The 14901-nt window shown below is 33.5% G+C and overlaps 1 protein-coding gene across 1 annotated transcript in view; it reads left to right on the top strand.

The window, feature by feature from the left end:
- Positions 1-14901, top strand: part of Pino (protein pinocchio) — a 269586-nt gene that overhangs the window by 23129 nt on the left and 231556 nt on the right. Inside the window, exon 3 of the mRNA XM_076415910.1 lies at positions 9750-9785. Within this exon, the coding sequence (XP_076272025.1) occupies positions 9750-9785 (36 nt within the window). The remainder of the gene's footprint in view (positions 1-9749; positions 9786-14901) is intronic.

The raw sequence follows: 14901 nt of genomic DNA, 5'->3' as shown, positions 1-14901 counted from the left end.
CATGTAGTATAATCACATTTACCTTCAATGTCATTTTGCCATCGCTCCATTTGGACACATTTTGTGCTTAGGCTGTGTGTAATATTTTCATGATTTCTTCTGTTGTATTCTTGTAAATAATAATATATATGAACACAAATGCTTTATATAAATAATTGTTTACGTACCAGGTAAAGGCAATGCTAAGTCACATTCACATCCTTAATCTAGCTAGCTTGAGTTGTTTCTTGTAAGGAAAACTTGGTCTGGTTTTTTTTTGGCACATACACTGGATACACGACACTTTTGAGGATGAAGATACACTATAATCAAATAATAGTGATTATATTTAAGACTCAAAAATGCTAATTGTATTTTATGGCAGACAAACAAGAAAGGCGACGTAAACAAACTGAAACAAACAATAGCGTTATAAAAATGAACGTTATAGAAATGAATTCACATGAACCAATTAAAAAGTGGTCTCAGACCCAGCGTCGAATGGACTACGCAAAACATTTCCTCGGTTTCGTCTATTTAAGTAAAACCTCTATACCATGTATACTCCACGGTGTAGACATTTAGACTCTTTGAGTTTTAGAACCACAATTCTTGCTTTTAAATGTTTATTATTATGAAAAGTTGTTTTAAATCAAAGTAAGCTTAAAGTTTTAGGTTTACTACTATCCAGTTAGTTTTTACTACATTCAGAATATACAGGGGATGTGTAAAATCATTTGAACAGCTGACACACCCACAATATTTATTTTTTAATAAAGTTTTGAGCCACCATTTGCTTTTAAAACAGCTAAAGTTCTTCGCGGAATAGATTCATCGTAGAGCCTATATAGTTTCCAACAGAACGTTCTTGTACCAACACATCCGCCGATTGCTTCGATGGAAATCTACTCCTCACTATCTGCTCTAAAACTTGGGGTTTGGCGATTGTACTGGTCCTATCTTTGAGGATATTCTCATACTTCTCAACCCAAGTCTGGATAATTTATGTTATGTCTATGGGCACATTATTAACTTAGAACAGGATAGTGTTTGGCAGAAATAAGCTACGCATTTTAAGAACATCATTATTGAGGATGTCGAGATATTAATTCACAGTAATCCGGCCAGTGATGTGAATGACCAGCCAAATATCACGATGTATCGCCCAAATCATTTCCGAAACTCCCTTATGTTTGACATGAACTTTCCATATGAGCTATAACAGTTATATTGCTCAGAACTCTTAGCAATCTGTGGCCGAGCTATTACTAGTATCGGTTATTGCTAGTCTTTTTTACAACAATATGCTGATCAATTTGCTCCATAATATACAATTTTTGATGAACCTGAATATTTTTCGAAAATACAAATCAAAATATGAAGACAATGACCTAGAATCTGCTTTGTCAAAGCACAATCACCTGATACTACTAAAAAACTAACATGCTGCCTTTGTATCTAAAATGTTTTACTCATTGAATAATTGTTATGAGATAAATAGACTTTAAAGCCGTATCGCGAAAGCCATTAGGGTATACTGTGATTCTGTCGTTTATTTCTGGATATAATTTTTTTTGTTGAAATACATCGTTGGCCACTACTTCCTTCTATAGAATGGAAAAAAATCGTTGCTGATAAATTTGCTCCATAATGTACAATTTTTGATGAACCTGGATATTTTTCGAAAATACAAATCAAAATATGAAGAAAATGACTTCGAATCTCCTTTGTCAAAGCACTATCAATTGACACTACTAAGTAAACCAAATATGCTACTTTTATATCTAATATGTTTTACTCATTGAATAAGTATTACCAGATAAATGTGACCTTAAAGCCATCTATAGCGGGAAAACCATTAAAGTATACTGTGATTATGTCGTTTTCATAAGATCAGAAGTGCTGATCGGCCAGGTTGTGTTTCATTGGTCGAAACAACTGATAGAAGGACCGACCGTTTGGAGAATACAGCAAGTGGAATAATCCTTTTAATTAAGCGTCTCTAATGTGATATGTTGGACAACTTTGGAGAAAATTAAATGTATGCAATGACTTATTACTCAATTTAATACATATCTGATTAGCTTCTATTAAATACATATTTAAGTTTTTAACGTTGTAAACGCGTTTATCGTTGTCGATAACATTTACTATTCATATCAGACGTTGGAATGTATACGTATTAGGGCGATAGCCGAATTTGTCTTTATAGGGCCTTCTCTAACGATCAAAATCATAATGGAGCAAATTTTCTTCCTTGTTTATTATTATTAAGACTTTCTGGTGCTGACCTAGTCTTGATAATCTAACTACCAGTGATTAGAATACTTTTTCAAGTGCTTGAAATTATTCTTTTTTAATGATTACAACGCTTTGATGCGCAGATGTTGGGATCAGCAACGTCTAGTGTATTATGAACTGCTAAAACCGTATAAAAGGGCTATTGCAGATGTCTGCCGACGTCAGCTAGACACATTGATCGACGTGTTCTTGCGAAAAATATCAATAATAGTGGGTAATAGAGGTTAAGTCATACTTTTGCATAACAACGTTTGGCTACATGTTGCAAATGTTGTTACAGCTCACATATCCTTCTGGTTCCCACATGTTTAGGTCGATGCAGCAACCAAACTATCCTGGCACACGGTTTTGCAATGCCGAATTATTGAAACGCTAACAAGCAAACATCATTCTTTTGATACTTTATGACTATATTTCCAAAAAAAAATGGGAAAAAATCGCAGAAAATGATGGAAAATTTAATCGCTAGTAACTATAGGGTGGGGTAAAAGTTCCGCTCCATTTTTGATTTGACACTAATGTGGGGCAAAAGTTCCGCTACCATTGTTGTTCTAGTATCTTCCACCCTAATTCCGATATTGTATCGAGCGTGAAACGCGCGTTATCCTGGAGAAGAATCGCACTTCGTGCTGGAATGCTCCTCCGCTTCGAGCGACAAGAAGGTTTCACGTGTGTTTGCAGAAGATCAGAGTAGTATGCTGCATTAATGGTATGTTGGGTGCGCAGGAAATAGACGAACAGCACGCTCCGCCAGGTCCTAGAACACCGTACAAAAATCTTTACCCGCGGACCTGGTTGTCTTCGTTTTGACTGGCCTCCTTTCTCCACTCTTTAGACGACATCTTGCTTTCGGTAGTGTAATAGTGTACCAATGTCTCGTCTGTAGTGAAGATTCGCATTAAAAAAACCATCCCCCTCTGCCTCGTATCGCGTCAGCAAGTGGCGACAAACTTTCAACCGCGTAAATTTTTTTATTATTTTTTGAAGGTGTTCGTGGATGATAGACTCTACACTACCAGTACTGATGCCGAGTTCAGCGGAAATGTCTCGAACATTCATCCTACGGTCCTCCAAAATGAGTTCTACGCGGCGATGTTGTCTGGTCTGATGCTAGTTCGCGGTCGACGATCACGTGGCTCATTCTCGATGGTTTCGCGGCCATCCTTAAATGCTTTGGCCCCGTTAAACACGATAGTCCTACTCAGGCACTCACCACCGAACTGATTTCGCAAACGCAGAAACATTTCCATCGCTTTAGTGCCTTCCCACACTAAAAAACGAATGACAATACGTTGCGCTACTGCGGTCGGCACTTGAGGTTCACTCATGGAAGTAGCACGCGCGTGAAACATGCGCTTTCGACGAAAACTATGCCACACTGTTCGTAACGGACCCAGCTAACACTTACTCAAGCCACGACCTTCAAAACAAACATGCGCGCCATCTACAGCGTTTGTCTCCATCATATTAGAACCACCCTCGTATGTATTAATATTATAATCGATTTATCTTTAAAGTCCTAAATGTAATCCTCAATCATCGAAACATAACCTCAACTAAATCATAATTATTGAGAATATATTTATACTAGCGACCCGCCCCGGCTTCGCACGGGTGCAATGCTGATACTAAATTAAATACACTACAGAAAAAATATGAACGTTGTATATAAAAACATAGCGGCCCGCTCCGACTTTGCACGGGCATAAAATATATATGCCTATGTCACTCAATGAAAACATGATTAAAATCGATCCAGTATTTTTGGTTCATTCATTACTGCCCTTGGCCGGCACGCATTAAATTTGGAGTAAAACAATTCCTCTTCCCCTATACTTACTATGAAGATTTCCTGCTATCTTTGGAATATCTAAATTCATACAATTTTTATTACATTACACATTTTTAAACGCAAATTTTAAATTTGTAATATCTCCGAAAATATTTGTTTAATTTACATGCTGTAAGGAACCATATTGATCTATATTAATTGCACACTGTATTTAAGGTACTTAATTCGATAAGGATTAATGCCGTATTGCTTAAAATAGCTTCGTAAATAAGCCATTTTCTCACGTAAAAAGTAAACAATAAAAATGGTTAATGTGGGTTATCCCTAAAAGATAAACATATACCATCGCGGACTTTTTTGTAGACCTTTTTATGGTGTACAATACTGTAGTACATTAATTTGATCTAACTCGTAGGGTTAGGCAGCGTTTTTGCTAATTGCTAAATAAGCCTAAAAAATAGGTTAATTTACGACATCACGTTAGAAACCTCTAAAATTAGCAATGTTGCCTTAGTATATTATGCATGTATTATACATATAAACCTTCCTCTTGAATCACTCTATCTATTGAAAAAAACCGCATCAAAATCCGTTGCGTAGTTTTAAAGATTTAAGCGCACATAGGGATATAGGGACAGAAAAGGCGACTTTGTTTTATACTATGTAGTGACTATTAAAGCAATTGCCAGACATCCATAATGTTGATCTGCATAATTATTGCAATATATTTTTGTGGATTCCCAAAAATAAATGTTAAATATGCAAGGTTATTCAACTAAAAAATATTCGAAATTTTACTATAAAAAATTCTTACTAAAAATGTTTATAATAAAAATCGAGACACAATATGTAGTAATAATTAGCATAATTTCAACATAAACATTTGACAAGCAGACGAACAAATTAATTTTTTTATTACTTTCTAAAACTGGTATTTGTGTAATTTATTAGGTTCACAAATGTTATTGCGTCTTTTTTAGGAGTTATTATGAGTTGTGGTTGTTAACAAAGCTTATTTTCGTATCACATATAAATTCAAAATTCAAAATAATATAAAGGAGAAAAAGTGAAACTTCTGACCAACATTTTGATCGAATAAGTTGGATCTCTAGTTCAATAATTAGATGATAATATTAGGTGTTTGTGTGTATTCTAATCAGTTTTTCACTTTAAAAGGTTATTTATTGAGATAAATTGGTACAATATATATTTTTTTAATTATTACTCTTAGTAGTTCCACCATCTGCCCACAGGGCAATAAGTATTTGTTATATTTATATTATATATACATGGCATGTAAAAAATCACTTCATTAAGTGATCTCCTGTACAAACTACTATTTTAATTAATAGGTCTTATTTTAAATCTTATTCTAAAGTCTATATATGTCCAATAATCAGATCGGATAATGTTACACGTTTTAGTCTACGAACTTCACTGTCACTTCGCATATTTAGCTGATTAGCGAGTACATTGGGATACACTGACACTCTTTCGAAGAACTTCACATAAACACGTTGAATTACACTCGTTATTGGTTCTAGAGGAATATCGCGTTGTATTACTTCATTTGAAACATAGTACGGAGCATCGACAATGGCACGCAACACTTTATCTTGGAACCATTATATGATGGACATAACAGGTCAATTGAAAATTGTTTTTCAGTTAGCCCTAACCCTCAAAAGATGCGTCTATAAATTTGACAGCTGTCGGATCATTAGTTTGTGAATTACAGCATTTTGAGTGAAGCAACTTTTGTTATTGTGAAAAAAAAAATGGATAAAGAGGAATTTCGCGTGTTGTTAAAATATTGCTTTTTGAAGGGACGAAAATACAGTTGAAGCAAAAACTTGGCATGATGCTGAGTTTCAGGACACTGCCCCAGGAAAATCAACCATCAAGGATAGGTATGCTAAGTTTAGACGTGGTGAAATGAGCACTGAAGGCTGTGAACGCAGTAGACGCCCAAGAGAGGCTGTTACCGACGAAATCATTAAAAAATCCACAAAATGATTTTAAATGACCGTAAATTGAAATTGAATGAAATAGCAGACACTCTAAAGATATCAACTGAACGTGTACATTATATCATTCACGAATATTTGGGTATGAGAAAGCGCTGTGCAAAGTGGGTGCCGCGCGAGCTCACTTTTAACCAAAAACAACGACGACAGTCGGCTGGCAAGGTTATGGCGTCTGTATTTTGGGATGCGCATGGAATAATTTTCATTAACTACCTTGAAAAAGGAAGGACCATCAACAGCGACTATTACATAGCGTTATTGGGCCGCTTAAAGGACTAAATCGCCGAAAAACGGCCGCATTTGAAGAAAAAGAAAGTGCTGCTTCACTAAGACAATGCACCGTGTCACAAGTCAGTGAAAGTGATGGCAAAAATCCATGAATTCGAATTGCTTCCTCATCCACCGTATTCTCAGTGGCCGCCAGCGACTATTTGCTGTTCTCAGACTCGAAAGAATGGTCGCTGGGAAGACATTTCCGTCGAATGAAGAGGTGATCGACGAAACTGAGGCCTAGTTTGAAGCAAAGTATAATCAGTGTATCAGCCTTGAAGAGAATTACGTTGAATAAAAAAAATAATTTTTCCAAAAAATTGTTTTACTATGGTAGAGCAGGGACTTTTCAATTAACCTGTTCTGTTTGTTTCTTCTGGAATCTTTATATATATTCTAAGGAATAAGGGAGATATTCTTTTAGATATATTTTGATAATCTGTGTGCTCTGGTCAAATAAAAAATCGTAAAAATGTAGATATTACAAGTGCGAATTTAATAATAGTGAATTCGAGATCTTAATAAATAATTTGGATTAGCTTTAGGATTTCGTAATAATTTCAAAATCAAGAATCATCAAAGTCAAAAATAAGAAGTAACAATCTAACAAAAGGAAAAATAAATTAGATTGGCATTTTAAACCAGTGACTGCATTTTTCATTTAAAATCTTAAACTTTGGTTTTTATATTTGTAATTTAATTATAATATCAAAAAATTATAATATATAACATACCTTCTTTCAGTTTATTTTGTTTATGTATCTGCAGGTGAAATTCACTTACGCCCTTCGCTTTATTCTTTGCCAAAGTAAAATCTTAATTTATAAAATGAATTTATTATTATCTTTCTGTTATATTTGCATTAATACATAAGCAAGACCAGCATGTGATAAATACTTCAATATGTGTTTCTCATTTAAAATTAAATTGGGTTTACTTAAGCTAAAGTTAAAAGTTAACACTAACACACACTAATACAAATTCATGTTCCCTTCAATCTTCTGATTTTGTACGTGTTATCCAATAGCTATTCATTTCTATTCAAAGTTTATTTGTATCAGACAGAGTCAGATAATATTTTCCTTCTCATTTTATTCTAGTTAAAAAGAGACACAATGTTGTCAGATAAGTTCAAACGTGAAACCGAACTAGCCTGTCGTCCAGTTCAAACTAGTCAAATCTACGTAATAATATTCAAAATTTTATAATTACGGATTATAAATCGGCAAACGCTGTCTTTGTTTTAATGAATTTTAATGAATTTGAAATCGCGTGTTGCAGCTGTACTGAATATTAGTACGGGCCCGGTCTCTAAAATATCTCAAAAAATAAGAAACAATATAACCTTAAATTCACTAAAAAGAAACCGTCTTTGTGCGAAACGGGCGATGAATCAAAATCATCTTGATGTTAGCTGTATCAGAGTTCAAATATACGAAATATATAAAAACAGTAAGTAGTTTTTTCGATCGAAATATAATTTAATACAATTATTTTAGAGAAAATTGTTGGTCTTGAAAGTATCCATAAAAAACTGAAACATATGCAGCTATTTCAGGGATGTTGAACATCCCTTCATACTCTGTTGGGTAATATAGGATTTCACGATGTAAATTGCTTTTAAAATAATACAATGTTTAAAAACATACAACAAAATCAAGGAAGAATTATTATATCAATTTGTATATTTAGATGAGACATGGATATTTCATAATGGTACATTAGGTTATTCATGGCAAGATGATAATAAATATAGTATAAAGACAACAAAAGTTGATGGAAAAAGGTAAACTTGGGAATAACTATCGATATCGATCGATTTTGTTAGTCATAACATTTATTAATAATTCATTGCAGACATAACTATATGTCATGAAGAACTACTTCATGTTGGAAATAGCAATATAAATTAAATGTTTTTATTCCTGGTGCAGGATTAGTGTTTTCCTCTAAGTCCAAGGGTGACTACCATAGAGAAATGAACCAACCCCAACTTGGTTTTGCAGTGGTTTGAAAATCAACTTTTAAAGAATTTGGAGGAACCATCAGTTATTGTTATAGACAATTCACCATATCTTAGTACACTGGTGGAGAAGATCCCAACAATTACATTAACAAAGGCTGCAAATAAGGACTTAAAGTAGATAAAATCCGTTTTGAAGAAACCATGTTCAAGAATGAACTATTTCAAATTGTTACTAGGTAAATATAAATGAATGTTTCATTGCGTTTTTTGAAATAACCTTTTTTAGAATTAAGCCATAAAAAAGATATACAGTAGATCTGTACAATATGGCCACATAGTTTTACGGCTTCCTCCCTGTCACTGTATATTTAATTCAATCGGGTTGATATAGGGGATAGCAAAGACTTATTATAATAGACATGCTAGTCGAGAAGGATATTCCATCAACAACTGTTTGGATATGTGGAAGGAAGCATTGTCGACCATAACACTTTCGGTTTGGATGAAGTCGCAAAGACATGCAGAGAAAGTAATTTATAAATGGCGGAATCGTGAACATATTTTAGACACATTGGAAATTAACAGTTTGAATTGGCAGTGACTCGGAAAGTGAAAGTGACTAAAATAAATTATGTTTGATTGAAATTTGTGTTCAATTATTTTATTTAGAATAGAATTTTGTTGTATGTTAAAGCCTAACTGAACTAAAACTCAGAGTTGATGCGGCAACATTGCGACGTTTTGACGTCACACATTTCGATGGCGCATATACAAATAAACTTTGGATAGACTATATATTGCTTCCACGTTTTTTGTCATTTAGTAAATTTTTTAAATATTTTAGGGCGAAGTCTTGGACAACTTCATAAATCCAATTGATTTCAAGGTTTTCGTGCAGTGTTTCGTTAGTTGCGTAGCGATAAGCATTGGTATTTAATCGAAGAACGTTGTTTTGACGTTTCAGTTCAATCTCATATTTGAATCCCACAAGGCTTTATAGTTGACCGATTAACCAACCTCTTAAATTTTAAGTATAGTGCTTTGATTTTGAATCTGATCTGGTTTGCTTTTTGATGCCGTACGACATGACGAAAACGATGAAAACGACAGTTATATTCTACCAACTGTGTTGCTCTTTCTTATTGTTGTTTGCTTCAATCAATATAACCATCCATTGGTTGAGAAGCGTTTGTCATTAGACTTGTTGACATTAGAAACGACTAGCATTATACTTTGAAAATAATAATGTATACATTTTTATTTAAAAAAAACACAGGAATTTATAAAAAATCTTAAAATTAATTCACATTCCTTTATAGATAATAAATAACAAGAATAATAATGCATATAAATTAAGTTTGTAGATTTAGATATGCTAACACGTCATTATATTTTACGTGTCGTTTTTTTTCAGATCAAACTCTTACATTGTCAGCAGGATCAACTTTGGGTAAGTTTTTTTTTCTTAATAACCATTTCGGCCGGCAAATGTTAATTAACAATATCGCATCGACAAATTCCGGCATTCTAAAAATATAACAGTTCATCGATACATTGAAGCACATAATAATTGTATAATTATTTTGGTCAGTGACCCAAAATCTGCGAAAAAACTCGTTTGAATCAAATGAAATAACGGACGTATAATTTACCGCTTTTTTTTCGTGGATTATCTTTGTGTTTGCGAAACAAATTAATTATTGTTTTAGTTTAATATTTGCAGGTTTTGATCTAGTTTACTTTAGATGTTCTCATTGTATGGTTATGCAGTTAAATAGATTGATAAGTTCACAGTCTATTTCAAATTCTTAAATAATACACACAAAAATAATTATCGATCAAAATGTATTTTTGGTTTTCTTGGTCATTTTGGCTAAAATAAGCTCTTTAGTAACTAACTGATACTCCTATGACGAAAATGGATTTGAAAATGAATTTTAGAGCAAATGATGTATATGTTATATTCGCCAAGTCGGTGTGTCTTTTCAAGATCCATCAACCAAAAGACATTTTTCAATAAGGGGCAGAGGTTGGTTTTTGAAACAAAAACTTCTGTTCTTATTGGTCAAAAATAAATATTGGGAAGGTATTTCATACATTTGGAGTAAATTTGGACAATCAAAATAGGGAAAATTATACTTAAATACTGGTAATTGTTATTCAAAAAAATTTACTTTTTAGCTAGTAGTGAATCCTATATTTGCACGCCATGGGTTCAAACTAGCTTTATATTTGATTGATAAACAAGTTGAGAGTATCTTCCGACTAACCACTACAGTTGACTGATTCTATTCTGCTTTGCTTTTTGTCTTGCATGTTTTCAATTTAAGATACCATCAAGATGTATGACGAAGTGTTTAGCTGATTTTGCTTGAAGAATCAAGCATCCGACAAGTTATATAATTAGGTTTTTGTCATTTCGCCGTAACGCAAAATTAACATGAACAGATTTGGAGCTATTATTTAGAGCTCTAGTCCATTTCTAGATCTTGTTAAGTGCTACTTATACTTTTCTGCAGCCCTAGTATTGGTTTACTCTTAGTTGTTAACTGTCTCGTCGGCAAATGCTCCAAATAGTTTTTCTTTTGTTGTTGGGATTTTGGCAGTACAGAACAGATACAGGAGTGGTCTCAAGACATTGTGCTGGAGAACTCCAACCGAAATAGGTTTAAGTGTTGAGAATGCCCCTTCATACGAGTAGCGTGGTAGCAATTTGTAGATTAATCCAAAAAGCCATACCTTGTCAAAAACTTGTGAGACATCCAGGAATATTGCAGGGCAGTATTTGTTTCCCTGAAATACCTTTTCAACAATCGCTCTTATTCTGTGCACTCGGTCTATTGTCGAGTGGTGATTATATTAGAGAGTGAGGAGTCTGTAAGCTATTCAGTCACCATTCCGCAAAGAAGTGTAGCTGTTTTGTTAAAAGTAAATGATTGCTCAATACCTTTTAACTAATAAAAACATATTGTGTATATATGAGGTGTTTATATTATGTTTTCCAACCCTTGTAGCCTTCAAAAAGAAAACAAAAAGCATGACTAAAATAAACGTTGAAATAAAATCAAACTATATGTCATTATATCCACCTGTTTCTTTATATTGTTAATTTTTTCGATTTATATACGAAAAAGTACAGCATATTTAATTCCACTATTTTATCATTTGAATATATCATGCGTTTCCACTGATTTTATATAGAGATTCCACGGATTCTGAAGGGAGAATGTATAATACTTGTATAGGTGATTGAGGATAATATACGGTGATGGCAGATCGGCAATAAATACGAATGATACAGTTTAGAGAAGGTCGGTGACATAATTAAGGCCATGGCTGTTGAACTGCTCGATTCGAAGATGATCGGCGATTTGTTACCAGTGTAATTCAAAATAAACATGCAATGTTTCCACCAAACATATGCGTGTAACTGTTGTCTTTTTAATTTAAATTTGCCTCATCTCGATACCTTTCTTTCTGATAGATGATTCATCTATTGTAGTGTTGTTGACCTTTGTTTTTGGTGAGTTTCTTCAGGGTTATTAGCGCACATTTCTCTCTCGTCATTTTAAACTATATTAGTTCTGGTTTGAATCATACTATAATACATCGAACATAATTGATGGAGTGGTAACGTGGGAGTTTTTTCGATTTCTTAAAATATAACATTAATCTTTTATATAGGTATGGTTTTATTAAAGAACATACATTTCTATGATATTAGTCACTATTGAAACAGCATAGTGGATGAGGTGGATGAGGTTTTTCAGTTCAGTGGTGTCGTATATTATACATATTATACTCTCAGTAGTTCCACAATCTGCCAAAGGACAATAAGTATTTGTTATGTTTATGTTATATATCAACTGTATGATATATCAAATATAGAAAATCACTTCATTAAGTGACCTCATGTATAAAATACTATTTTAATTAATTAGTTTTATTTTAAAGCTTATTCTAAAGTCTATATATGTCTAATAGTTCGAATGGTGTTAGACGTTTTAGTATACGCACTTCACTGTCACTTCGCATATTTAGCTGATTATCGAGTACATTGGGATGCCCTGACACTCTGAACTGACATGAAAACTTCGCTGGAAGGAATATATAAAGAAGAAAAGAAAATTATTGGAATTGAAATATACGAAAATGTATTGGCTAATTGGAATAATATCACAATTATCAGTACATAATAAATTGCTATTATATAAGCAAATACTGAAACCTATATGGACATACGGAGTTCAACTATGGGGGTGTTCTGCAAAGAGTAACATAAACAAAATACAAATTTTTCCTGACAAGTCCCGAGAAGTATTGTGGGTGGCCCCCAATATTACAGGACTAACTACCTACATCGAGACCTTCAGATACCCACAGTCAGTCAAGAGAATTAACTGCAAGGGGGCATGACGAAAGGCTGCATCCTCACGAGAATATTGAAGTATTGAAGTATTTCTATTATTTATTGGATACCACTAGAGCAGGACACAGACTCAAAAGAATTAAACAATCTGATCTTGTGTAGTGTTATGTAGAGACTGAGATAGGGCCGATGGGTCCTCCTGGTTATATACCTAGGTTTAAGTTATAAAGACAACTTGTAGGTTAGTCAGAAACGACTAGTAACAATGTAATAATTAAATAATAGAAAATGTGTGTGAAAAGTTTACATAACTTCACCTGTTATTAAGTAGAAACAGATAATATTTTAATTAATGTTAAGACATTTTTAAAAATATTTGTTCTGATTTTTTAAAAGGTAATTTTTGAATATGATGTGCGACGAGTCACCACTGTTCTTAACGCAATTGTCCGGTTAATAATTTAGGCGCCTACATCGATTTTTTTCTCTGTACGACATGGCTGCGCCACGCTTCCTTTAAAAACTCTCCGTCTGTCAAGGCTTTCCGCGAAAGCCTCCTTATTAGACGTTTCCTTTGTGCGATTGTTGCGTAATCAACCGCATTCAATGGGTCGGTTTTTTCTCCTGCTCAGTTTCTGTCGAATATCGGATACGAGAAACCGTTACTTCTCGAGAGATTGATGGATGCTCGCGTTTCTGTAGAAATATATGGGAGGTCCTATATAGGGTTTGGCAGATAAAAAGTAGAGATGAAAAGAGGGAAAAGTAAAAAAGAAGAAAAATAGGGATAATAAAGAGTAGATAAGGATAAAAGGTAGAAAGTATAAGCTACTTGTTGAATTGTTAAGGAGAGAAAACTATATTCTATTCAAAGTTTTTTCAGTAATGCGTCATGGATATTTGTGACGTCGAAACATTGCAATGTTGCCGCATCAACTCTGAGTTTTAGCTCAGGTTGGCTTTGACATACAAGAAAATTCTAATCTAAATAAAATAATTTAACAAAAATGTAATCAAATATAATTTATTTTAACATTATGGTACGTCTAATACATATATTATCGTAGGAAGTATATGTTTCAAGTACAATTAAAACACAGGAATAATAGTTTGTAGGTTACATTTGTTTTGTTTACATTGAACTCTTTTCCACACCATCCATGAGATAGAGTTTCTAGGCGCGTTTTTTATGTAGTGGTATCCCCCTGTAGGTCTAATTAATCCACCTAATTAACAATTGTATGTTTGAGAAACGTATTTTACATTCATTCGAGAGCATATTTACCTTTTTACATTTAGTTCTTGTCTCCTTCGATGGTGCGTTTATTTGTCAAGTCATTTTGGTATCACTGTCACATTATTCTGTCTCAGGAATTTCCAGCATTACGCAGCATTATCACATATCCTGAAAGTTTCCTTCAGCCACTTTCACTTTCACTTTCCGACTCACACTGCAATTCAGTCACTAAACTGTTAATTTCTAATCTGTCTAAAACATGTTCACGATTCCACCATTTATCATTTACTTCCTCTGTATGTCTTATCAAGTTCATCCAAACTGAAGGTGTTATGGTTGACAATGCTTCTTTCCACATATCCAAACAGTTTTTGATGGAATATCCTTCTCGACCGGCAATATATCTAACAAATACTACATAAACCTAATCGAATGTTATTCTAACTTTTACCTTTTTTCATTAATTTTTGTTGTCTTTACGCTTTTTTTGTTACTGTCTTGCCAAGAGTGCCACAATGAACCATTTTGAAATATTCAAGATTCATTAAGATACACAAATTCAAATAGATTATCTTCCTTGGTCTTATTTTATGCCTTTAAAAATTTAATTCTTTTTAAGGTAATGTCTGGAAGTTCTATTAAACCTCTCCGAGCTTTATTTACCTTTATCTACCATTTAAACCCTATGCCCTGTAAGAGTGTATAAAGGGAGGATGTCTTACATCCCTCAAAAAGCTGCATGTCCCTAACTCTTTTATGTACACTTTCCAGACAGACTATTTTCTCTAAAATAATTTTATTCAATTATGTTTATATCGATAAAATAGTTTGTGTACTTACTATTCTTATACATTTCGTGTATTTGGTCTTGAATAGAGCCAATATCAAGATGATCAAGATTCGTCACCCACTTTATATGTAGACAAGTTTTCTTGGGTGAATCTACACTATTATTCTTCA

This window comes from Rhynchophorus ferrugineus, unplaced genomic scaffold (genome assembly GCF_030347505.1).
Source record: "Rhynchophorus ferrugineus isolate W39M unplaced genomic scaffold, kcgeb_rfMv2 rfM1, whole genome shotgun sequence".
Taxonomy (NCBI): Eukaryota; Metazoa; Arthropoda; class Insecta; order Coleoptera; family Curculionidae; genus Rhynchophorus; species Rhynchophorus ferrugineus.
The sequence above is the reverse complement of the archived record's forward strand: the minus strand, read 5'-3'. Positions and strand labels throughout refer to the sequence as shown.